Source organism: Neophocaena asiaeorientalis, unplaced genomic scaffold, assembly GCF_003031525.2.
Source record: "Neophocaena asiaeorientalis asiaeorientalis breed wild unplaced genomic scaffold, Neophocaena_asiaeorientalis_V1.1 scaffold182, whole genome shotgun sequence".
NCBI lineage: Eukaryota > Metazoa > Chordata > Mammalia > Artiodactyla > Phocoenidae > Neophocaena > Neophocaena asiaeorientalis.
In genome coordinates this window covers 4,294,662-4,322,182 of record NW_020174648.1, presented here as the reverse complement: position 1 = coordinate 4,322,182, position 27,521 = coordinate 4,294,662, and the positions used below count along the sequence as shown (strand labels likewise).

Here is a 27,521-nt window from a genome sequence, read left to right as displayed (position 1 = left end):
TGGGCCTTCCTGGAGAAGCAGAGCTCTCACTCCCGATTTTAACCCTCCCAGAAGTACAGAGAAGAACTCTGCTCTGGGGCTTTCCTGGAATTGAGGTTCCATGGCCATTTCTGTGCCAAGGACAGCATTTTTGCCTGGACTTTATCTTCTTCTACCTTGGCCTGTAGTTAAATGATCTCCTCTATAAGACTCTCTCATGGATAAATGTTCCCTCCAGGATTGGGCTTTGCCCAAGAAAATCTCTCCACAGGTTTTACCACATGTGCTGTAATCCAACCTTGTAGGACTCAGAAGGAAGCAGCCTATTATGGGATGGCTGGGGAAAGCATCATGGGAAAGTCTAAGCACCTGTAGATGCACAGTGGAAGGAACACTTGGTCCCCCTTGCATCATACCTCTAGGTCAGATGCAATTGCAGGATCAATGGGCACCCCTGCCCTCCACCCACCCACCTCCGGGACTGGTGGGATATCTTCCTTCTCTGAGTCAAGATTCTCATGACTCAATTTGACTTTCATAGCAGAGCAGGTGCAATGTAGGAGCTAAAACTTGGTCTTCCCTTCACCCTGTGGGAAATTCACAGGTGTTTAAGATAGGCTCTTGCCCTCAAGGAACTTTCAGATTGCTGGGATGCATAGGGAAAATAGCAGCAGTACCATGAGGGTCAGCAAGCTGCAGCAGAAAACTCCTTTGACTAAAGTGGTCAAGCAAGGCTTCATGGACAAAGTGAAGCTTAGGTTAATTTTGAAGGGCACACCCACAGGTGGGAGGCACTTCAGGCAAAGGGAGCTCTATAGCATTATTTGTGGGGTTGAGACTGTATTTGGAATGGTGGTGTTTGTTAGGAAAGTGACGTGTTGACTGTAGATCAGGATTTTAATCGGAAAGCGTATGGGAATGAAGTCTCAGTGCATCTTTCTCAGCATTGGGCTTACATAGGCTCTCAGACAGGGACATTTTTTGACTTTTCCATTTATTTCAACACTCTGAAATCAAAGTTTGCATAATGTTCTTGAAACACAGACACTTTTCGGCCTTGAGAAGGAAAAGTGTATGAGTGGCTCCTTTTCCCCATTTGTCATTACCATAAAATAGGAATGCCAAGGACAGGTTGATTCCTGACAGTTCTCAGAAGATTCCTTTTGCTCTCACTTCATATTGACTTTTATGACTCCTGGGGTGGATACTGTCCTCATTAGGTTGCCAAGAACACTGTTGAAGTGTAACTCCCTCTATCTGGTCTTGTGTTCAGGGGCCCTATTCTATCAAAACCAACTGGCAGAAGATTCCAGTAGGGGAGCAGAGGGGATTTCTGGTGGAGACGAAGGTGAGTAGTCAGAACAGTCTGACTGGTTTGTTTGAGAGCAGCTCCTACCTGGACCATCTCATTTCCCTTCTCCGTTACACTCTCTTCTAATACAGAGTCCTCCTCCACCAGTTACATACCTAGTGGGGAAACCAAGAAAGAGGAAGAAATGGAGATGGAAGCCACTGGCTTGGAGCAGAGTTTTCAGCTGAGTGTTCTTCACATCAGCTCCCCTCCCACCTTCTCCAGCCTTTAGTCACTGTCCTGGTTTTGGGATACGAAGCTCCCACTTTGTTTCAGGGTCCTCTAGAATTGACTACTGAGTGTCATGTGTCACAGTAAACCCCGCAGGGCCACCCAGACATTTTACTAGATGTCAGTAAGACAGCCTGTCAACTTAGATATTGGCCAGCCTGGAGATATTAACTGCTATGCTAACCAGTCTGTTCTCTCCTCCAAACTATTTCCAGGTGTGGATGTCAGCCTGCATATATTTTTTTGAGAATCAGATCCCAGTCACCTTCAAGAAGTAGTCTGAAAATTTGTTAATGCCACACTCACCAGCTCTTTTGCTCTTCTTGCTTCAAAAGAAAAATTAACCATTAATTTTTAGAATTTGAAATGTTTTAGTGCAGTGGAAAGAGCATGGGCTTTTTGGTCAACGAGATCTGGTTTTGATCCCTGTCTCTGGTTCTTCCTAGATGTAAGACTGTGGAAAACTTGCTTAACTTCTGTGATCCTCAGTTTTTTGGTTTTTAAGTGAATACAATAAAATTCAGTTCATACATTTGTGGTAGGGTTTAAAAGGGCTGGCACATGTCCAGTGTCTGAAGCGTCGTAGATATTTAATAAAAGATAGTTTAAGTCTCTTTATTTCCTTTTGGCATGAGCAGATCTCCTGAGTGCAAAGAAAGAACCCCAAAATGAAAAGAATCAGGATTACTCCTCTACAGGGGCCACATTTAAAAATTTCTACATTAAACAGTTATTTATAACTCTCTGGCTTTGATGTTCACTACTACTTGAAATTTTTTCACCCAGGGAGACTAGTTGATTCTATTAATTCTAAATTCTGGCAATTAATAATAGTAGAGAACTGGATGCAAATGATTTTTCTGGAGGACCCACATGAGTATATAGCTCTGTTAAGGTACCCACGGTCTCTAAAGACAAGTTTTGGAGTTGAGAGCAGGAATGAAATGGAAAAGATATGCTCTCTCAATTTACTTTCCTTTCTCTGAAAACTTAAATACAAGGTAAAGTATTTGAACAATTTTAAATTTAGTAAACACTGATGCATAATGGAAGCCAGTTCCAAGCAAGAGCTGAAAGAAAAATCTTTTTAATTGAGGTATAATTGATATAACATTAGTTTCAGGTATGCAACATAATGATTCGATCTTTGAATGTACTGCAAAACGATCACCTCTATGTCTAGTTACCATCGTCACCATACACAGTTACATATCGTTTTTGTGTGTGTGATAAGAACTTTACTCTCTTGGCGGCTTTTGAGTATTCACTACAATATTATTGACTATAGTCACCATCCTGTACGTTATATACCCATGAGTTACTTATTTTATAACTGGAAGTTTGTACTTCTTGAACCCCTTCACCCATTACACCTAACCCCCATTCTCCTACCCTTCGGGTTACCACCATTCTGTCCTCTGTATCTATGAGTTTTGTTTTGTTTTTTAGATTCCACATAGACGTGGTAAGTGAGATCATACAGTATTTTTCTCTGTTTGACTTAAAAAAATATTTTATGGAAGTGTAGTTGATTTACAATGTTGTGTTAGTTTCTGGTGTACAGCAAAGTGATTCAGATATATATATATATATATATATCTTTTTCATTATGGTTTATTACAGTATTGACTTATTTTACTTAGCATAATACCCTGAAGATCCATCCATGTTGTCACAAATAGCAAGATTTCATTCTCTTTTATGCATGAGTGGTATTTTATTGAGTATATTTACCACATCTTTCTATCCATTCATCCATCAATGAACACTTAGGTTGTTTACATATCTTGGCTATTGTATATAATGCTGCAGTGAGCACAGAGGTGCACATATCTTTTCAAATTATTTTCATTTTCTTCAGGTAAATACCAAAGGCCGAATTGCTGGATCATATGGTAGTTCTAGTTTTAATTTTTGAGGAAACTCCATACTGTTTTCCATAGTGGCTGCACCAATTTACATTCCCACCAACAGTGCAAGAGGGTTCCCTTTTCTCCACCTCCTCACCAACACTTGCTCTTTCTTGTCTTTTTGATAATAGCCATTCTGACAGGTGGGAGGTGATAATCTCACGGTCGTTTTGATTTGCATTTCCCTGATGAATAATGATGTGGAGTCTTTTGTAAAATACCTGTTGACTATCTGTATGCCTTCATTGGAAATAATGTGTATTCAGATCTTCTGCCCTTTTTAAAACCAGATGTTTTGGGGTTTTGTTTCGCTATGGAATTGTTTGAGTTCTTTATATATTTTGAATATTAGACCCTTATAGGATATAAGATTTGCAAATATTTTCACCATTTGGTAGGTTGCCTTTTCATTTTGTTGATGGTTTCCCTTGCTGTGCAGAAGTTTTTGCTGTTGTTTGTTTGATATAGTCCAACTTGTTTATTTTTGCTTCTATTGCCTTTGCTTTTAGAGTCAGATCCAAAAAATCATTTCCAAGACCAATGTTGAGTCACTTATATTCTATTTTTTTTAGAAGTTTTGTGGTTTTAGGTCTTACATTCTAGTCTTTAATCCATTTTGAATTAATTTTTGTGTATAATATAAGATAGTGGTCCAGTTTCATTCTTTTGCAAGTGACAATCCAGTTTTCCCAGCAGCGTTTTTTGAAGAGGCAGTCCTTTTTTCATTGTATTCTTGGCTCCTTTGTCATAAATGAATTGATCATATACATGTGGGTTTATTTCTGGGCTCTCTATTCTGTTCCACTAATCTGAGTGTCTATTTTTAATGCCAATTCTATGCTCTTTTGATTGCTATAGCTTTGTAGAATAGTTTGAAATCAGGGAGCATGAAGCCTCCAGTTTTGTTTTTTCTCAAGATTGCTTTGGCTATTTGGAGTCTTCTGTGGTTCCATACAAATTTTAGGATTGTTTGTTCTATTTATGTGAAAAATGCCACTGGAAATTTGATGGGGATTATATTGGATCTGTAGATTGCTTTGGCTAATACACACATTTTAACAATATTAATTTTTCCAACCCATAAGCATGAAATATCTTTCTATTTATATGTGTCCTCTTCAATTTCTTTCATCAATGAGTCTTTCGCCTCCTTGGCTAAATTTATTCCTAGGTATTTTATTTTTCTTGATGCAATTATAAATGGATTGTTGTCTTAAGTTCTCTCTCTGATAGTTTGTTGTTAGTGTGTATAAACACAAGAGATTTGTTTATATTGATATTGTATCCTGCAACTTTACTGAATTTGTTTATTAGTTCTAACAATTCTTTAATGGAATCCTCAGGATTTTCTATATATAAAATCATGTCATTCACAAATAGTGACAGTTTTACTTCTTCCTTTCCAGTTTAGATGCCTCTTATTTCATTTTCCTGCCTAACTGCTGTGGCCAGTACTTCCAATACTATGTTAAATAAAAGTGCAAGAGTGGGCAACCTTGTCTTGTTTCTGAAGTTAGAGGAAAAGTTGTTAGCCTTTCACCCTTGAGTATTATGGGTGAAAGTATGGACTTGTCATACATGGCCTTTATTGTGTTAAAGTATTTTCCCTCTATGCTGACTTTGTTGAATGTTTTTATCATAAATTGAGGTTGAATTTTGTCTAATGTTTTTTCTGCATCTATTGAGATGATCACATGATTTGTATCCTCCATTTTGTTAATGTGGTATATCACGATTGATTTGCAGATGTTGAGCCTTTCTTGCATCACTTGATCATGGTGTATGTTTTTTTTAAATGTGCTGTTAAATTTGGTTTGCCGATATTTTGTTGAGAATTTTTGCATCTATGTAATCAGGGATATTGTCCTGTAATATTCTTATTTGTGGTGTTCTTGTCTGTTTTTGGTATCAGGGTAATAATGCTGGCCTTATTAAATAAGCTTGGAAGCATTTCCTCTTCTTCAATTTTGTGGAAGAGTTTGAGAAAATAGGTAGTAGATCTTTTTTGAATGTGTGGTAGAATTCACCAGTGAAGCTGTCTGGTCCTGAGCTTTTGTTTGTTGGGAGGTTTTTGATTATGGATTCATATCCTTACTAGTAATTGGTCTGTTCAAAATTTCTATTTCTTCATAACATTTCTTCTACTTGGAAAACCATATATTTCTGGAAGCTTATCCATTTCTTCTAGATTGTCCAATTTGTTGGTGCATAATTGTTCATAATAGTCTCCTATGACCTTTTGTATTTCTGTGGTATGTGTTGTAACTTCTCATTTTGCATTTCTGATTTTGTTTAATTGAACCCTCTCTCTTTTTTCCTGGCTGAGTGTAGATAAAATTTGTCATATTTGTTTATCTTTTCAAAGAACCAGCTCTTATTTTCATTGATACTTTCTATTGTCTTTTTAGCCTCTATTTCATTTACTTCCACTCTGATCTGTGTTATTTCCTTCCTTCTACTAACTTTGGGCTTCTTTTATTCTTTTTTTTAATTCCTTTTAGTGTAAGGTTAGGTTGTTCATTTGAGAGTTTTCCTGTTTCTTGAGGTTGGCATTTATTGCTGTAAACATCACTCTTAGTACTGTTTTTGCTTCATGTTTCAGGTTTTGGTGTGTTGTATTGCTATTTCCATTTTCATTTGTCTCAAGGTATTTTTTGATTTCTGCTTTGATTTCTTTGCTTACCTATTGATTTTCAGTAGCATGTTGTTCAATCTCCACATATTTGTGATTTTTTAAAAACTTTTTCTTCTTGTAATTGATATCTGGTTTTATATCATTGTGGTCAGAAAAGATGCTTGAAAAGAAGATTTCAGTCTTCTTAAATTTATTGAGACTTGTTTGGTGGCCCAACATATGACTCATCCTGAAGAATGCTTCATATGCATTTAAGAATGTGTATTCTGCTGCTTTTGAATGGAATGTTTTATATATAACTATTAAGTCTATCTGGCCTAATGTGTCATTTAAAGCTAATGTTTCCTTATTGATTTTCTGTCTGGGTGATCTATCCGTTGATGTAAGTGGGGTATTAAGTTTTCTGCTATTATTGTATTACGGATTTCTCCCTTTGGGTCTGTTGTTATTTGCTTTATATATTTATGTGCTTATATGTTGAGTGCATAAATATTTACAAATGTTATATCCTTTTGTTGGATTGACCCCTTTATTATTATGTAACACCCTTCTTTGTCTTTTATTACAGTGTTTGTTTTTCTTTGTTTTTTATTACAGTGTTTGTTTTAAAGTCTCTTTTGTTTGATAAAAATATATCTACCCCAGCTTTCTTTTGGTTTCCATTTGCATGGAATATCTTTTTTCATCCCTTCACTTTTAGGCTGTGTGTGTCCTTACATCTGAAGTGAGTCTTTTGTAGGCAGCATATAGATGGGTCGTCTTCTTTTTTTTTTTTTTTAATCCATTCAGCCATTCTATGAAAGAATGATTCTTAAAGTTTTAAGACGTTGTGACCCAAATGTTTGGCTTCAGTACCACCATCATTTTTCGAGTTACATCACTTGATCTGATTTTTCTAACCCATGGGCTTTCATAGTTCAGTTTGGTGTTGAGTGATTTCATAAATCATGTTGATGATCTGGTCCCTCTGTTCCTCCCAAGAATGTGGTTTTGATGAATAAACAACAGTTATAACGTGTTTGCTTCTATCACATGTACATCTAAAGTTATAAAATCTCAATGTTGCACAAGCTCAGAATTTCACCACGTATATTGTGTTGGCTTAGACTGTGTTGGCTTTGTCAGCCTTTACTCTGCTAGACTGAGAAATCTTCTAAATGTGGAGATTGGTAATTTTTCTTTTTTATCAGAGTCCATCTTTCTTCTGCTTGGTGGAGTTAAGGAGGCAGGGCTGGGGATCACTCCTGAGGGCATGTGGATGAGCCGTGGAGGTCTTTCTGTGATCCGAGTTTGTGACTGAAGGATTTGAAGAGCAGACCTGGTATGGACAGATTTTATTTTACAGGAGCAGTCAGTCACTGAGTACTTTGGTAATTTTAAGGCTCAAAACCCAGAGTGGAAGAAACATATACCGCACCCCCCACCCCTTTAAAAATACTTTTTTTTTTTAAAGAGCAGTTTTAGGTGTACAATAAAACTGAAAGGAAGATACAGAGATTTCCCATATATCCCTTGCCCATACACATGCATTGCCTCCTCCATTATCAACATCACTCACCAGAATGATCTTTTATTTTTGTATTATTTTTTTAAATGTTTTATTCTCAAGGATGACTTTTCACTGACACATCATAATCACCCAAAGACCATAGTTTACTTTAGGCTTTAATCTTGGTGCTGTACATTTTTATGGGTTTGGACAAAAGTATACTGAGGTATATCTACAGATCATTTTCACTGCACTAAAGGTACTCTGCTCTTCCTATTCATGTCCCTCCCCTCACCCCTGGCAACCACTGATCTTTTCCTTTTTTTCTGCGGTACGCGGGCCTCTCACTGTTGTGGCCTCTCCTGTTGCGGAGCACAGGCTCCGGACGCGCAGGCTCAGCGGCCATGGCTCACGGGCCCAGACACTCTGCGGCATGTGGGACGCTCCCGGACCGGGGCAAGAACTCGTGTCCCCTGCATCGGCAGGTGGACTCTCAACCACTGCGCCACCAGGGAAGCCCAACCATTGATCTTTTAACTATCTTTATAGTTTTGCCTTTTCCAGAATGCCATATAGTTGGAATCATACAGTATTTAGCTTTTTCAGATTGGCTCATTTCCCTAAGTTAAATGCGTTTACATTTTCTTCATGTCTTTTCATGGCTTGGTAGCTAATTTCCTTTTAGCACTGAATAATATTGTATTGTTGGGATGGACCACAGTTAATATATCCATTCAGCTACCAAAGGATGTTGTGGTTGCTTTCAAGATTTGGCAATTATGAATAAAGCTGCTATAAACATCCATGTGCAGGTTTCTGTATGGACAGAGTTTCAACTTTCTGGGGTAAATAGAAAGGATCACGATTGCTGGATGATATGGTAAGACTATGTTTAGTTTCTTAAGAAACCACCAAACTGTTTTCCAAAGTGGCTATATCATTTTGCATTCCTACCAGCCATGTATGAGAATTCCTGTTGCTTCACATTTTCACAGGTATTTGATGTTGTCAGTATTCTTGATTTTGACCATTCTAATAGGTGTGTAGTGGTATCTCATTGTTGTTTTAATTTGGATTTCTGTAATGACATATGATGTGGAGCATTTTTTCATATGCCTCTTTGCCATCTGTATATCTTCTTTGGTAAGGTATCCACTATGGTCTTGGACTTGTTTTAAAATTGGGTTGCTTATTTTCTTATTGTTAAGTTTTAAGGGTTCTTTGTATATGTTGGATAACAATCCTTTGTCGTATGTGTCTTTTTTTTTTTTTTCTTTTTCTTTTGCGGTATGCGGGCCTCTCACTGTTGTGGCCTCTCCTGTTGCGGAGCACAGGCTCCAGACGTGCAGGCTCAGCGGCCATGGCTCACGGGCGCAGTTGCTCTGCGGCACGTGGGATCTTCCTGTACCGGGGCACGAACCCGTGTCCCCTGCATCAGCAGGCGGACTCTCGACCACTGCGCCACCAGGGAAGCCCCATGTGTCTTTTGCAAGTGTTTTCTCCCAGTGTGTGGTTTGTCTTCTAGTTCTCTTGATATTGTCTTTAGAAGAAAATTAGTTTTTAATTTTAATGAAGTACAGCTTATGAATTATATCTTTCATGGATCATGTCTTGGTGTTATATCTAAAAAGGCATCATCATACTGAAGGTCATGTACGTTTTCTTTCCTGTGTTATCTTCTACAAGTTTTGTAGTTTTGCATTTTACAGTTAGGTCAGTGATCCATTTTGAGTTAATTTTGGTGAAGAATATAAGATCTGTGTCTATATTATTTTTTTTTGTTTGTTTTATATGGGGATATCTGGTTGTTCCAGCACCATTTGTTGAAGAGCCTGTCTTTTCTCCATTATGCTTCTTTTGCTCCTGGCCAAAGATAAATTGATTATATTTATGGGCTCTCTATTCTGTTCCATTGATCTATTTGTCTACTCTTTCACCAATACCACAATATCTTGATTACTGTAGCTTTATAGTAAGTCTCAAAGCCACACTTACCCCTTTTTAATTTTAAAAAATCAGATGACCAGCAAAGCAGCCACATCTACTTTAATAGTCAGGGGGTGAAGGAGACACGTGGTGGCTTGTATCTGCTTTCCTTTTGAGTCTTTCTAGTGGTGGAACTGGCTCAGACTAGCTCACCAGAGCCAATTGTACACGTCTCTTCCCAACTCCATGTTCAGGGACATCAGTAAATTAAAATTGGCCATTGTTGGAATATTTACACCACAGAAATTAGCAAATGCCAACAATCAGTGTTTGTTTGTTTGGTTTTATCCCTTCAGAGAACCAGTTGTTAAACATTCATCTGCATAACACTGATTTTGTATCCAATTTGTTCTTCCCTTTGATAGTTCATCATCAAATTCCTTCTAGTCATCACAGGTAATGCTTATTAATCACTTTGTATGAGTTAGGCACTGTGCTGAGATCCTTCACATGTGTTCTTTAATTCTCATAACAATGTCATGAGGTAGGTCTGTGATCTCAGCTTGTGGTTGAGGGATGCTGAAGAGAAGACCAGTGGTGGACAGATTTTTATTTTACAGGTACAATTTGCAAGTGAGTAAAGTGAGGTTCAGCAAGATGATGTAATTTTTCTGAGGTCACACAGCATGTTAAGTGGTAGACTGGAGACTGTAGCTTCTGGCTGACTCATGCTTGTAACCACCATGCACTATGGTTTTCCCCAGCATAGAAAACTGTTCTAGGCTCAGAATCATGACACGTTGGCTCTAGTGTACTCTACGTACCCAGACTGACACCTGCCCTCTCAGAACCTCAGTGTCCTCATCTATATAATAAGGCTGGTGATGATACTCATCTGCCTAGCTCACAGGATGGCTTTACCATTTAAATGATAGTTACAGCAGATTGCTTTGGAAAACTTAAGTACTGTATAAATGGGAGATATCATTACATGATAAGAAGTGAAGGAAAAAAATATTAACCAAAAGAATACTACATCACAGTTAAGAAGATTCAGCTAAAGTGGATATTTTATATAAATGCAGGTTCTATGAAATATTACAGTAAATGTTTCTGGGTGAAATGGCAGGACCTTTGATCTGGGAATGCCTGAACTTACCTCTTGAAATTCTTTGGCTTTGGGTCTCCCTAACCTTCCCAGACACTCTGATTAGTAATCAAGGTGACCTTAGTTTCATGGGCAGATTTGATTGGAACTAAGTTATTAAGAAGGTAGTCTAGTGCTGGAAAGTTGACATTTAGTAACTTCAGGGAGAATTTTTGCCTTATTATGTCCATGGTTTAGTAAAGGTTTGTTTTTTTGTGGTTTTTTTTGCTGTTCACATAGCTATTTATACTTCCAACTGTCAGCATATTTCATTGTAGTTGTTTATTTAAGGTTTATTTTCTTGACTATACTGAACTCCTGATGATGTCAAATAACCGTATGATTATTACAGAAATCCCAAGCACCAAGTACTGAGATCGGCGACTAGCATTGCTGCATAAATATCTATCCAACAAGTGCATGGGTGAACTAACTACGTGGAACTCTTGTGGTGTTCATGTATATCTTATGCCACAGTTGTCCATCTGTAAGCTTTGAAAAATTTCTTAATTGCAGTTGGAGCTAGTGTGTGAGGCAAGGTCAACCACATGGTGTTTCATGCTAGAGTTCATCTGTGTGTTCTTAGGATATCAGAGGCATTTGGCAGCAGTAGGAAAGCCTCAAGGTATTCCCTAACTTACACAGTCCAAGCCCCTTACCGTGTTATACAAGACCTACCTTGACATGTTTCACCTCTGGTGCTCTCCATCCTGCCACTGTGTGGAATGATTTGTAATTCTTTAGCCTGACCCATTCTTACACACTCTTCAAGAGTAGGTTTGGGTCTCATCCCCTCAGGAAATCATCTCTGAACTATGGGTTGTGATTAGGTTTTGTTTTCACTCACCTATGTATTTCTTTTTTTTGGTTTGTTTGTGTTTTTTTGTTGTTTGTTTTTGTTTTTTTTTTTGCGGTACACGGGCCTCTCACCGTTGTGGCCTCTCCCGTCGCGGAGCACAGGCTCCGGACGCGCAGGATCAGCAGCCATGGCTCACAGGCCCAGCCGCTCTGCGGCATGTGGGATCCTCCCAGACCCGGGCACGAACCCGTGTCCCCTGCATCGGCAGGCGGACTCTCAACCACTGCGCCACCAGGGAAGCCCTCACCTATGTATTTCTTGATGTTAGTTCTGATATTATATTAAAATTACTTCCTATGTTGCCTGTTCTCCCATGAGACTATAACTCCTCAAGTGCAAAGACTACCTTTTCTTCCAAAGCTGAGAAGAGTGTGTACATCTGGCATGAATGAGATGTTCAGCAAATATTTGAGGAACTGAAATGACTAATTCCAAGTGGAATTTCTTTTTCTAGGAAGAGCAAGACAGTGAGATGAAATGTGAACCCTTCAAGGCTTAGTGGGGTGACAGCACTTCAAGTGGCCAAGCATGATCCTCTTCCCCCCAGCTAGGGGTGAAGCAGAGAGCTTCCAGGTTACGGGTTCAGTGTTGGGGCTAAGTCTGTGTTTGTCTGAGCACAGACTGCAATTCTAGTTTAACTGCAGTCTGGTTTATTCAGTCTCAAGGGAGAAGAGAATCAGATAATTTTCCATTCAATACCCTACAGATTGGAGGAACAGATTTTAACCAGTACAGACTATAAGAGTATAGAAGATGCAGGGGGTAGAAACATTTATTTACTCTGTCCTTGTAAATTTTGAAAATCCCCACAAGGACACACTCATGATGTCATGAAAGAGGTTGGGGTGGCTGGCAGTGATTCTCAGGGAGATGTAAGCATACTATGCTTCAATGCCACAATTTCCCCTCTTGGAATAATAGATCTTTTAGCGGGAGCAGGGGACACTTATTTCCATTTCAGTAGTCTTAAATGTGAGTTGTATTATAGATAATAAAAAGCCCCAATTAATAATGAATCCTAGACAATCCATTAGCCATATTCTCTAACACCATCATATCTGTGCACTTATTCATAACAGGCTCCTGTTTCTTTTAACTGCCTTTCATTCCACTAGTTTTCTGAATTAATGAGCAAGAACGTATGGTTACGTAGAGACCTCAGACAGACCTAAAATGCTCTATCTGATGTGATCTTTAAACAAATGGTTTAAAAGAATTTCAGATGCGATTTCCACTTTCATGTCTGACAACTTATTGATAACAATTTTTCTAATTCCTTTTCACTGGCTGGAAAAATTAAGATTCCCGACTTCTGTCTTCTGCATTTCCATCCACTGAACAGCAGTCAGAAGCTTGATTTGTTTTTTTGTCTTTTAAAATTTATTTATTTTATTTTTGGCTGCGTTGGGTCTTCATTGCTGCATGCAGGCTTTCTCTAGTTGTGGAGAGCAGGGGCTACTCTTCGTTGCCGTGCGCAGGCTTCTCATTGCAGTGGTTTCTCATATTGTGGAGCATGGGCCCTAGGCACGTGGGCTTCAGTAGATGTGGCATGCAGGCTCCATAGTTGTGGCTCGTGGGCTCTAGAGCGCAGACTCAGTAGTTGTGGCGCATGGGCTTAGTTGCTCCGTGGCATGTGGGATCTTCCCGGACCAGGGCTCGAACCCGGGTCCTCTGCATTGGCAGGTGGATTCTTAACCACTGTGCCACCAGGAAAGCCCTTGATTTGTTTTTAAAATATAGAATAACAGCAGCTCTCAACATGGTTTCACAAGAATCTGTATTTGTGAAAGTTCCACTTGTGATTCTGATCCACGGCTAGTGTTGATGACATTGGTTTCTTAGTTCGTTTGGTTTGCTATAACAAATATACAACAGACTGGGTGTCTTAAATAGAAGAAATTTATTTCTCACTGTTCTGGAGGCTAGGAAAGATAAAGGCACCAGCAGATCTGGTGTCTGGAGAGAACCCTTTTCTTGGTTGGCAGATGGCTGTCTGTCTGCTTGTATCCTCACATGGTGGCGAGCAGAGAGAGAAGCTAGCTTTCTTCTTAAAAGGACACTAATCCCATCATGAGGGCACCACCTGCATAACCTAATCACCTCCTGAAGGCCCTATCTCCAAATATCTTCACATTAGAGAGCAGGGTTCCTACAAATGAATTTTGGGAAGACATAAATGTTCAGTCCACAGTAATCGGGTTGGAAAATTCTATTTGTTAAATATGGTTTTTTTTTTTTTCCTTCTCTGGAATGAGTGCAGGGCAGTGCTTCAACAATTATTTACTCTCTTCCTATAGATGAAGTATGAGCAGTGGTAATACAGCAAATAGAATGCAGTTATCTAGGTACCTAGTGAGGTTTCACATATGCTGCTGTGACATCTTATTAAATTAGAGAGTAAATAATCATTACTTTCATAATCATTCAAAAAGTAATACTTCTATATACTTTCTACAACTCCCAACTAAAATTGACTATTTTAATGCTCTTGGCCAATAAATCCTTTCTAATATAATTACTAAAATTTAGATTAATCAGAACTATACTAGTATGAAAAGAAAATTCCATCTTCTGTGTAGTACCTCAAGAAGTTAGAAATAACATTTTAGACACACTATAATTTTAATAGCTTCCTATGAGCTAAGTAGGTAGAAACAATTATTTTGTTGCTACTAGAAGTTCTAAGGACAATAAGTTAATGTGTTCAAAATTGCAGTTAGATGCTGGCAGGTAACAAGCTAATTATCTAGTAATTTATAAGTCAAGCCTAATAATTTATACCACAACTCATATACACCTGTATATGCAACAAATATGAAATAGCCTCCTCCTCAATTCTTCCTCTTAAAAACCAGCTGATTGGGCTTCCCTGGTGGCGCAGTGGTTGAGAATCTGCCTGCCAATGCAGGGGACACGGGTTCGAGCACTGGTCTGGGAAGATCCCACATGCCGCGGAGCAACTAGGCCTGTGAGCCACAACTACTGAGCCTGTGCGTCTGGAGCCTGTGCTTCGCAACGAGAGAGGCCGCGATAGTGAGAGGCCCGTGCACCGCGATGAAGAGTGGCCCCCGCTTGCCACAACTAGAGAAAGCCCTCGCACAGAAATGAAGACCCAACACAGCCAAAAATTAATTAATTAATTATTTTTTTAAAAAAACCAGCTGATATTTACTAGTTGAGAAGTTAGTAACTCCATGGTTCTGATATTAAATATTGCAGCACATTTCTTCACAGGTTAGTGGATGGACATAATTAAGGCTAAATGTACTTATGAAAATAAGTGAACCAAGGAGAAACTATGAAGCAGGAAACTTACTACTGATCTCACTAGGTTTGTCTGCTTTTTTGAAAATCTACCCAGTACAAGAATTTGTAAAGCAGTAATTGTTACATTCCTTTACCATACAGACCTCAATGTAAAAATAAACAAAAAACTCCAAACAATACTAGAACATCACCATTGTATTATACCTAGTCATCACCAGTACTTGGAAGTCTAATTGTTAGAATTGCTAGATTGGGGACGAGTTGCTTTTGTTAAAAAGAACATTTTATTTTTTAAATCACAAGTTATTGATTTATGTTAGAAACAGAAGAGAAGATAATCTATCATTTATGAAGAACATAGCTACTTTTAAGATACTTGCCTGCAATTAGAATGGGAGGACTCATGGCTTTAAAATCCAAACTGTCCATAGAGTGGTACTCTTTGAGTGGATTATATAGGAGCTCAGGTAAATAAGTAAAACTGTTGGCTGGGGGAGGCTGGGGAAGAATAACTCTTGGTTTTAGCCTCAGGTATCTATCTAAAGGCCAGCCGACTTTTCTAACATTCATTCATTAGTTAAAGCAGTATTTACTAAGCATTTCCTGTGTGAATGTACTGCCTCTATGTAAATTACAATTGAAAGCTGCTGTTGAGACCCTGCCTATAGTATAAGAGGGACCAGGAGGCTGGTGGGTTCATAACTGCAGATGGATTGTTGGGAACGTTCAAGGCCTCCAAATTGCCTTCAGTCTTCCTATTTCATCTGTGGTCCTGTTACATCTGATTACTTCTTCCTGCTGCCAACTTGTTAGTGACATAGTTATCTACAGGAATTCCTTCCTTTGTTTATGGGACTTAATAGTGCTGGGCCTCCTATGAGCAAAGTGGTAAGTAAGGTAGCATGTGGTGAGGAGCTTCGTTTACCTGGGAAAGTTCCACTTCTGTACTCTGGTGGGCGTTATTGGTTATAAAACAATCATTCTTATAATTTGACTAGGTTTATTTAGTCTAGGACCGTGGGGCAATGTCATTTTGCTTACTCTGGGGAACAACTGTTCCCTATGATGGGTATCCTTGCCCTTGGGCACTAGAGGGAATAACATGTCTGGGATGTTACAGTCTTCTCCTTATTTTCCCCGCAAGAATCATCATTTCAATATTCAATAGAGAAAAATGACCTTTTGAAGGGGTAGGAGATTACTAACTTTTGTAAAAACCATGAAGGCCCTCATGACTTCTGAGGAAGTGGAAAGAGTGGGAAGTCATGGACACAGAGTCACCCTGAGGAACGTTTGTGACAGAGTGGTGAGGATGGTTTTCACTTGCATTAGACATCCCCTTACAACTTCCACTTTAGTTATTTAAAAACACCAGAATGCTTTAAATTGGATGAAATCTCAAGTTAAGTTCCTTTTGGGGAAAGATGTTGCCAGCCTGATACGGGGTACTGGACAGGCAGCTTAGGTGGAGAATCTGTATCACTTATTTTTTTCCCATGAAAAACCTACATTCTTGCTATTTATATGGGTTTTCTTCTCCCTTTCTCCATCCCCTTTGTATCTGGTATTTCTCCCCTCGACTCTTCCTTCTTTCCCAGGTGTGTTTGATAACTGCTCCCACACTATCAGTGACAAGGGCTGGGCCCTGGGGATCCGCTCAGGGAAGGATGTGGGAAGGCGAGATGCTCGCTTCTTCTTCTCTCTTCGCACTGACCGCGTGAAGAAAGCCACCATTGTGATGGGTCACGGTCGCTATCAACCAGGCAAGTGGACGCACGTGGCAGCCACTTACGATGGACAGCGCATGGCCCTGTATGTCGATGGCACTCAGGTGGCTAGTAGTCCAGATCAGTCCGGTCCCCTGAACAGTCCCTTCATGGCATCTTGTCGCTCTTTGTTCCTGGGTGGGGATAGCTCCGAGGACGGGCACCACTTCCGTGGACACCTGGGCACACTGGTCTTCTGGTCGACGGCCCTCCCACAAAGCCACCTCCAGCACAGTCCTGAGCAGCCAAGCGAGGTGGAGGATTTGACCACCCTGCTACTGACAGCCAGTTTTGAGCCCCTGGATGAACAGTGGGCCCCCTTTAGAGACGGGAAGTACCCACGGCTTGAGGTTCTCCAGGGCTTTGAGCCGGAGCCTGAGATTCTGTCACCTTTGCAGCCCCCGCTCTGTGGGCAAACAGCCTGTGACAACGTGGAACTGATTTCCCAGTACAGCTGGCACTGGCCCCTTCGGGGAGAGAAGGTGATCCGCTACCAGGTAGTAAACATCTGCGACGACGAGGGCCTGAACCCCACCGTAAGTGAGGAGCAGATCAGTCGGCAGCATGAAGTGCTCAATGAAGCCTTCAGCCGCTACAACATCAGCTGGCAGCTGAACATCCACCAGGTCCACAACTCCACCCTGCGCCACCGTGTTGTGCTCGTGAACTGTGAGCCCAGCAAGATTGGCAATGACCACTGTGACCCTGAGTGTGAGCACCCACTCACAGGCTACGACGGGGGCGACTGCCGCCTGCAGGGCCGGTGCTACTCCTGGAATCGCAAGGATGGGATCTGCCACGTGGAGTGCAACAACATGCTGAACGACTTTGATGATGGTGACTGCTGTGACCCGGAGGGGGCTGACGTGCACAAGACCTGCTTCGACCCTGACTCGCCTAGGAGGTAAGGGACTGGGGCTTGGGGTATCTGGCTTGTAGGGTACATTCCTAACATCGTTTTATCCTTCTGGCTTCTGGAGACAAAAGAGTGTTCACACAGCCCCCAAATAAAACATTCATCTACTCCACCAGATATTATTGAACTTCCATGAAGTACCAGGTGTTGTGTTGGGTGATTAGGAACACAGAGATGGTTAAGACGAGACACAGCCCTCACAGCTCACTTTCTATGGAGCAGACAGCTGTGTACGTGGTGCGAAATGCACACGCACCAGGTGCTTAAGACACAGGAAGGCTGAACAACTTCGTCTATCAGAGGAAGCCAGGGCGTCTTCACAGACAGCAAACAAGGTATATGTCGATAGAAACCAATCAGCACCAGTTATACGTGAGCATTCCTTTTATAGTCTTAGGTTTCCAGCAAAGTAACAGGAATTCATGAAGAGGCCCATGTGTGAAGCAGTTCGAGCAGTTCAGCAGCTTTATGAACATAAGACATTCTACGTCTAACCACAAGTCTCCTTTAGATGACTGGAGGCTTCCTCTTTTGCCCCATTAAATTCCATTCTCCACACGGCATCTGGAAAGATCCTATGTAAAAGGTAAATTAGATCCTGTCACTCCCCTTCTTAGTTTTTTTCCCACTGTTCTTAGAATAAAATCCAAACTCCCCTCCTGTCTCCTGCATCACAACCTGACCCCTGCCTTCCTCTCTAGCTTCCTCCCCTGCTCTCCCCACCCACACTGCACAGCCTCACTGTGACTGTTCTGTTCCACTGAACAGATCAAACTTGTTCCTGCCCCAGGGCTTTGCACTATCTGTTTCATCTTCTTGGAATCCTCTTTTCCTTGGTCTTCCCTTGGTGAGTTTTCTCTTGTCATTCCAAAATCTACTTAAATGTCACCTCCTGGAGAGGCCTTTCCTGATCTCCCAAGTTGACTAGTCAATCGCTATTATGTCAACTAATTTAAATTCTCTCTATAACACATCACTTCTGATGTTTTTCTTGGGTATTTGTTTATTTGTCTTTTCCTGGCTTGGAATATCAGCTCTATGTGACCAGAACACTTGTTACATTCCCAGTGCCTAGAACAGCGGCTGAGACGTAGTTGCTTATTTCATGTTTATTTTAATGAATAAATGGATCTGATGTGTCATCTGTTGTGAGACAGAAGCCAATAGGAGGATTTCCATTTGATGGTTGTTGCAGGAGTTGGGGAATGTTAGAGGGAGGTAAGAAAGGAGAGAGGTGGGTGGTAAACTTAGTAATTTGTGTATGTGGGAAAGGGTTCCCCATTTATAACTGGTACCTTTGTACGAATTATAAAAAGGCCCACACCTGAGGTAGGGTGTAGTGTTGGTGGGAGGTGGGAGGACTAGATCTCAGCTTCCACCCAATACCTGAATGGCTGCCTTTGTGGGTTTTGGCCATGATTTGTGTGGTAATTCATGGTCTTGCGTGTGGTCAGTCCTCTTGGTGCCCCTGTGCATGGGCAATTAGCACCAATGAATAGGTTCACCTGTAGCTCAGGTGTCTGACATCAAGGATCGAGTGTAAGATTTGCAATCAGGGGACAGAGTTGAGTTCCAGAGTCCTTGCTACTTAACCAGCTGTGTAAGTTGCGCAAGTCACTTTTGTAAACCCAGATGTCTTGTCTGTAAAATGAGGGTGATTGCAGTAATACTTTGCATTACCTATATCTTTGGGTTATTTTTGTGAAACAAATGAAATAAGGTACAGGAAAGTGCTTGGTAACTCTAAAGTTTTCAAAGTACAGAAACAGTTCTAAACTAACGTTAGTTATTATCATTATTAGAACTGACAGATGGGAAGCCTTTGTTTACATAATAATACCCAGGGAACTGATCACATTACCAGAAATATTTGCATAAGAAAGATTCTGTTTGGGTTTGGTTTTTAGATTTTGATAACCTTAAGCAGAAGCTAAACCTCACTAACAACGTTTGCCAACTCTTAGGATCTCCAGAGAACTCTCCAGGGAAATCTGGCTTGTTCTCATTTGTCTACTAGCTCATTACAACAACCCACTGCCTTGACTGAGTGAGCTGTCTTTCAAGGTACCCAGGCATCACTCTCCTTAGAGTGGCCCCTTGTGTCTCTAAATACTTACTGCCACTGCCCTCATCCGGGTGTTTATAACTTATTCCCCTTACCACTTCAGAGTTGCCATGGTAACTTATCCTTTTCTATCTGTAGACCCAGACACGTTTCAAACTTTCTTACCCCTACATGCAAAACTCACTTTGTGGAATAAAAGGAACTAGTCATACTTTTTTGATAGTTAAAAACATTTAAATAAAAAATAAATGCTCCTGGTTAAAATATCAAATTGTACCAAAAGGAAGAATGACAGTCCCCTGCCTAACTCTTCCTCATCCTTCTCCACTCTCTAGCCTTTCTTCCATATTTAATTATTTTACTTGCCTCTTTTGGTAATAACCTCCATGTACATATATCCAGATATTATATTTATATCACTTGATTCATCAATTTTATTTTATTTTTTTAAATTATTATTATTTGGAGGGGGCCATGCCATTTGGCTTGCAGGATCTTAATTCCCTGACCAGGGATCAAACCCACATCCTCAGCAGTGAAAGTGTGGAATCCTAACCACTGAACCACCAGTGATTAGGACTGATTCATCAATTTTAAACATTATGCATAACTTGCTCTTACTACAAAGATGAGACTTTTACTTTGTCTCCTCCCTCTCCTCTGCATTTTTCTAATATAGTAATTTTACTATTTTTGGTTGAGTCACATATATATATTTATAACATTATGACTGTAGAATATTTTTCTTTTGGTTGCAGATCAGAGTTTTATTCTTTTACTATATTTCCTTTCTGGCATAGCTCCCCCACTCTCCCATACACATACACCCTCCCCCTTGAGTCTCTATTTCCTCCCTCCCTCCCTCCCTCCCTCCCTTCTTTTATCTTCCTTCCTTCCTTCTTTTTTGATATCTTCAATCATTTTCAAATGCTTTATCATATTAGCTAATCTATAGAATGTGTCTTTTTTTTTTTTTTTTTTAACACTCCTCTGGAGCTCTCCTTTCAAGTTTATTCCATTTTTTTCTCTCCTCTTCTGACTTGACCAGTTATCTTTAGTTCTGCTTCACAGTTGTCATCCTGGAATTTCTCTTCACTGCTTTTGTGAGGGGGAATTGGAGTCACTATGTCCTGAATTTTATGAACCTCTCTTAATTTACAACCTCATTTTACTGGAAAACATCCTTAAGTAACTTTCTAAGAAAGGATGTTTTAGGTAACTTTTTCAGAAAAGCATTTCTTAAAATGTTTTTATTTTGCCTTTACCCCAAACTGATAGTTTGTCCTGGTGTAAAATTTTGGGTTGGAAAACATTTTCTCTTAAATTTTTGAAGAGATTCATTAGTTGCCTCTGTGTTTTAGAGGTGAATTTTTTTCCTATTAAAAATTGTTTTTGAATTTTAACCTTGTTACTTTAGGGATTTTATGATAATTTCTTTTTAAGTGTTGGCCTTTTATTCTTCTTTTGTTGATATTCAGTGGTCCTTTCAATTTGGACACATGCCCCTTACCTCTGGCAAATTTTCTGAAGTTATTACTTTGATATTTCTTAATTCTCTGATCTCTTTTTCCTCTCTGAAATGCCTGAGGATTTATTTCCTGAACTTATTCTCTGTCTTTTTTCTCACTTCTATTCTATCTCTTTGTTATTTTGTTCTATATTTTGGAGATTTCCTTGAGTTTATCTTCCAACTCTTCTATTGAATTTTTTTTAATTTTAGCAATCATATATTTAAGACTTTACTCTTTGATTTTCTATATTAGTCTGTTTTTATTTTAAGGATGCACCCTTTTTTGAGGCTAAAAATAAGATGAATTCTGAATTTTTTCCCTGTGTACTATATCTGATTCATCTATAGTCAACTTTTATTTTTCCTTTTTTTTTTCTCTTAATTCTTATCTGTCTTTCATGCTGGTGGATTTTCTCAGATGTCTAGTGCTTATTCACAATAGGAAACACACTTTCATATCTCTATTCTTATGATTTAAAAAAGGATATTTATCTATGAATTTCCTCTTTTAGAGGGAGAGATCTGAAGGCAGACTGTAGTGGAAAGGATAAGTTTTCTTTTTCCCAATTCCCTTATACTTATTTCATGTACAGACCTTTTATTCATACTCCATCTTCTCTGCCTTGTATTTCTTGTGCTGAATTTTTATTATTAAAAACATTGACTGTTTTTCATAACTCTTATTGGCAAGAACCATATTTTGAAAAAATTATTTATCAAGTTCCTGTGATGTGGCAGACACAGTAAGCTAAACAAAGGGACAAATATAAAGAATACATAGAGTAAGTGTTAATACCTTAGTGGAGGGATTTAGTAATTTTATCTAAATACCTGGGTTGAAATCCAGTCTGAGGCACTAAAAGCAGAACATAGAGTATAGACTGCTTTTCTGTGCCATGGCTTAGACTGTTTGAAAGGACTTTGGATTCATAGAGGTGTAGATCTCTGGATTTCTATGAGGGCCTGTGACTTGGTAGAGTTGGTGGTTGTGTCTGAACTAAATTACCCATATCTAGCAGCCCTATTATTACAATTAAATCACAGTGCTCAAGTTCACAATTCCTTTATTTTGTGACTCTAAAGAGACCCAACTCCCAACAAATTTTTCCAGACATATTTTGAGGAGCAGAGCGTGCCAGGCAGAGAGTCCCTCTACTCAGGAGCTCACCATTTAGTAGGGGGTGGTTGGGAAGTGGGGGACACACCTACAGATAGATTACTAACGTGCAAGTACAGTGATTGCTTTATGAACAATCCTTCCTGTTTCTCAAATCCTGCTCAATGTTCCCTCTTCCCCCACCCCCAGCAAGAAACCAGAAATGTAGCCCAAAGGAGTTCCTCTCCCAAAAGCTCTGACAGGAGGAGAGAGCCTGAGGAATACAGCACCAAACATCTGTAACCCAGATGGGCCTATCAAAGGGAGAGTATTTATCAGACTTGGGGCTGGTCAGAAGGAGATATGAATTATAGATATATTACCCAGCCAGTTGAACAGAATTACCAAGATAGAGGAACTTGGCTTGTGGAAAGGGAAGGCTACATACGCCAGAGGTATGTTTCTACATAGTAGCTGCCCTAAGAGAGGGTCTACAATTGCTGGGGGAAAGAAGGGCTTGAAAGTCCACTTTCTTAAAATCACAAATGTCATTGGCTACTCCCTATGATGCATCCTAGGAAGCCAAGCCAAGGGAATCTCTATGCCCTAAGGGAAACTCAGCTTTCCTAATCTTTGCAGGCTTCAGCTTCTTTTTGGTCATGACTTGTTTCTGTTGTTTTTCTCTCTAAAATTATGTCTCAGAGATGAAGGGTTCTTTGCTGCTGAATCTACTTTCCATCCCTTACTCTTTCTCTCCTTTTCACATCAGAGTTGAGCTTAGTATCCAACCAAATCTAGAGCACTATGTTTACTTCTTTGCTTTGGTTTCTGTGTGTCAGATTTCATCACTCTGTTATCATGTGGAGAAAAATCACCAAATAAAAACAAATGGCTGAGGGGAGTTCCCTGGTGATCCAGTGGTTAGGACTCTGAGCTCTCACTGCCAAAGGCCCGGGTTCAATCCCTGGTCTGGGAGCTAAGATCCCACATGCTGCTCAGTGAGCCCCCTCCCCCCTGCCCCCCAAAACAACAACAAACAAATGGCTGAGAACAGTTTAAGTGAGAGTCATTAACCACCTAGTGTCACCATGCTGTGAAGCAGACAGTGGGATCAAGGCAATGCCATGCATTTGTTTTCTGATGCCTGTGGTGGGCTGAAGTCTCTGTGTCTTAGTGCCTCACTGTCTCTTCTCTGCCTCATTTCCTGAGTTTTGATGGTGGGGGGTTTGAGAGCAGAAGAACTGCTGTATATAGCAATGCTAGAGCATGGTCTGCTTCCCTCTAAAAGGGACCTCAAGAGGGTGGGCTGGGAGGTGCCCTGCAGAAACATGGCACAGAGTGGTGTCTGCAGTTATACACTATAGGATATGTATCTATGGGACAGGAGGGCAGTTGCATGTGACATTCAAGGGAACAGGTGGAGAAATTGGTGCTGCACGGACCTGGATGCTCTGGATTAGCTCTGCTTTGCTCACCCACCCTCTGTGGCTGTTGAGCCAAAGGAATGGTTGGGCTGGGCCCCTGCAGTGGCAGATCTGTTAAACATCAGCCCAGCTTCATTATAGGTTTCTTTTGAAGTTGGGATTCAAAGTTCCCTGCAGCCAAAAAAAACAGGCATGGGGAAAATAAGTGTAAGGGGTAGAAGAAGGCAGAGAAAAAAGAAATGGAGAAGAAACTTTAAAACTGAACAGCAAGAAAACATCTAAATCCCTCCACTAAAATGTACAGGCTGTGCAAACTCTAAAGAGACAAGTCTCACCTCATTCTCATTTTATCTGGCAAAGGGAATAGGAGAGAAGACATAAGAATACCTTCTGGTAAGCTCAGAAAGTTTACTAACAAATAGAAATGTCTCTTGGTTGTTTTTCTACAGGCCAATTTCTCTGTAGCTTCAATAGATACAGTTCTATAGAGTAAGTGAAATCCACAATTTTTCTGTTCACCTGGCTGGCTCAGTGAACTTTTCTCCCCAGGTAAGTGGGGAGAGGTTGTTTTTCTCCTTTTCATGGCTATTTTCTAGGCAAATAGGCAGACTTGTGAGTAGAGCCCTGTGGTATGTCTGGGTTAAAAATATTTCCTCTTAGAAAATTTTTAGGAGAGACCCTGGTCTCCAAACACATTCAGTTGTTCAAGATACTTGAGTATTTTCCTAGGAGCTGGGGTGCTGGCTTTGGTACCCTGGCCAGATGCCAGTCTGTCTCAGAGGATTTCACTTAGGGATCTTTTCCTAGAATTTAAGCCTAGGAAATCTGAAAGACAGCTGCACACTTACACATGTTTTCCTTTTTTTTCCTCTAGGAACACTGTTTGCATATTACTTTAGTGACTGAATGAAAGTCACAGAGAAGTAGGTTGGGGAGTATATGGAACATGTAGTTAGTCTGGGCATCATGGGTTATTCTGAAGATTTGTTTCATCAGAGCGTCATCCCCTGGAGGAAGATGTTGACCCATTAATTTTCTGAACCCCGGTGCATCTCTCACTTCTCACCAGGAGCTCTGTCTGTGGCTGTGGACCGGATTTTCCTAGCCTGATGGCTTGGCTGACTCCTACTTATCCTTCAAGTTCAGTTAGAATGTCACTTCCTCTTTCCTGGTAACATTCCTTGGTCCTCAAGTAGGGATTATCTATCTCATTTGTATCACTTCTTATCTCCCTACTGCCATCACTCTGCTCTGATCCCATTGTCCCTCACCTATGTTATTACAATAGCCTCCTAAGGCTCTCCCCACTTTTGCTCTTGCACCACCCTGCAGTCTGTTTTTTAACAGAGCAGCCAGAGTAACCCTATTAGAGTATACTTCAGACCAAGCGATTCCTCTGCCTGGAATTCTCCAGCAGCTTCCCCGCTCATTCAGAGTCAAAGCCAATAGTATTGCTATAACCAACAGGGCCCTACCTAATCTGGCATCAGTTATTTCTGGGGCCTCGTCTCCCACCATGCTCTCCCTTGTTTACTCCATTCCAGCCACACTGGCCTTCTCATTGTCCCTTAGCTTGGCAGACATATTCCTGCTGCGTAAATGTTTCAGTGGCTTTTCATCCTGCTGGAATGTGCATCCTCCAGATTCCTACATGGCTAGTGCTCCCTCTTCCTTCCAGTCTTTTTTCAGAGTCACCTTCTTAGCGAAGGCTTCTCTGGTGACCTCACCTAAAATCCCAACTCCTCTGACTCTTCGTGGTTTCTTCTCCATTTTACTTCTCTTTTTGGAATTTCTCACCGACATGCTATGTATTTAAAATTTTTGCTTAACGTCCATATTCTCCACTAGGATGTAAGTTCCATTAGAGAGGGGGTTTTTGTATGTTTGAGTTACTATTTTACCCTAGCACTTAGAACAACAAATACTAAGAGCGTTCAATAAATAATTGTTGAATAAAGGAATGTTCTTACCCTAGTATAGTGATTGGCAGACTATGGCCTATGGACCAAATTTGCCTCACCACTTGTTTTTGTAAATTAGAATGCAGTGACATGCATTTACTTACATATTGTCTGTGGCTGCTTTCATGTGGTAGAGTTGTATAGTTAGAATAGAAACTGTGTGGCCCACAAAACCTAAAATATTTGCTATTTGGCCCTTTACAGAAAAAGTTTGCCCACTCCTTCTTGAGTACAGATTTACCATACAGTATTGTAATTACCCGTTGTTATCTGTCTCTTGTACAAGACTTTAGGCTCTTCGTTCATAGTTCTTGTAACATAGGAAGTGCTCAATTGATATTTTAAAAATGAATTAACATATATATGAATGGAAAATAAATGACATGGGGGAAATGACAGTGTTGGGCAAGGGTTTGGGAAGGGTAGAATGTGCTACTCTGTATTGAAGAAAGAAGGATATTCAGAATCTACACTCTAGTAATCCTTCCTACTGGCCCCCTTACTGTTGTAGGATTGCCATATTCAGAACTAAGTAAAGTAACTAAAGATACCCATGAAAGTGTGAATATGTTAGCTGAGGAGGGAAAGGCTGTAAACCGTTTTACTCATTATCTCATTATTTGAGTGGCTGAGCTCCCAGATGACTCTGAAACTATGAAACACAGAGCAAATTTTGATAATCAGAGAAATATAGTAGCCAGGAAGTAAGATGAATCCTCATTAGCTGGGGAGACAGTGATTGAGAGAAAGAGCAGACCCCGCAAAGTGGATACAGGGCCCTTCAATGAGAAGGGCCTCTTTGAGGTGATGTCACAGATTAGCCAATATTCTTACCAAACATTTTAGTTAGGCTTTTGTGGTTGTAGAGAACAGAAACTCACTCAAGTTAACTAAAAAAAAAAAAAAAAATTATTGTACAATTACATATGGGCTGGAAGTGGAGCTAGAAGGCTGCTAGGGACTAAGGCAGGTTTCACACTTCATTTCTCTCAAAGGCTGCAGGGTTCTCTACATCTTAGTGCACCTGCACCGTTCATATCTTGTTCCCAATTTGCTATATTACTCATAGTTCCCATTCTCTAATAGCCTTAGTTTAAAACTAGACTCAGCTTTCTGTGGCTCCTGCTTTATCTCATTGAATCTTCTCTTAAGATTCACATCCAATTGCTAATTGCCTCAGTCTCTTGCAGAATCTTGGTTCATATTCTGGAGACAATTAATGTGTATTGGCCCAATTCATCTTTACACGTCAGGCTAGAAATCATAGGTTTCTGGCCAGCCTTGAATTTAAACAACTGTGGCCAAAAGAACAGGATGGCAGGGAGGGCTCCTCGGGGTTCCAAGGCAACATCTCTCGGCTGGTGCCAACACTCTGGGTAGAGCAAACTGGCTTTTCATCTTTACTTCTTGGAGACTCCTGACATACATAATTTCTTAGACCTTAAACCTTGGTACTCCTAGTAATGTAATTCTCACAGAATTTTAATGCCAGTTTTATTCCTAGGACTTTATGATTTAGAATTCAAATCTCAATCAAATATGTCATGATAATCCAGGTAAATTACATAGTTCATAGCAAGATTATATATATATATATATATATATATACACACCATATAACATATATATATACATGGTACTGTGATGTCTCTATATGTGTCTATCTACCATGTATCTATCTATTTTACCAATAAAACACAATAAAATAGTTTATTTAATGCTCACTATAGTTCTAAGAAGCAGATAGTTTGCTTATCTCCATTTTATGTACGAGAAAACTGAGACTGAGATAGTTAATTAGCATCCTGCAGTGTCAGGACAGTGATTAAACTCTGACTACAGATCCTGTGTTACCAACTACCATTCTATATTGTGTGTCAGGTATAATAAGTCTTACATGCCTAGCAAAGTACTTAGCTCATAGTGGGTGCATGATAAATATTTGTTTATTTTAATTATATAATGATTGTTTCAGAGGATATATATCTC

The 27,521-nt window shown here is 40.0% G+C and overlaps 1 protein-coding gene across 2 annotated transcripts in view; it reads left to right on the top strand.

The window, feature by feature from the left end:
- Positions 1–27,521, top strand: part of PAPPA2 (pappalysin 2) — a 281,009-nt gene that overhangs the window by 19,955 nt on the left and 233,533 nt on the right. For both annotated transcript variants that reach the window (XM_024758833.1, XM_024758834.1), the window contains exon 2: positions 16,393–17,464. In XM_024758833.1, coding sequence (XP_024614601.1) covers positions 16,393–17,464 — 1,072 coding nt within the window. The remainder of the gene's footprint in view (positions 1–16,392; positions 17,465–27,521) is intronic.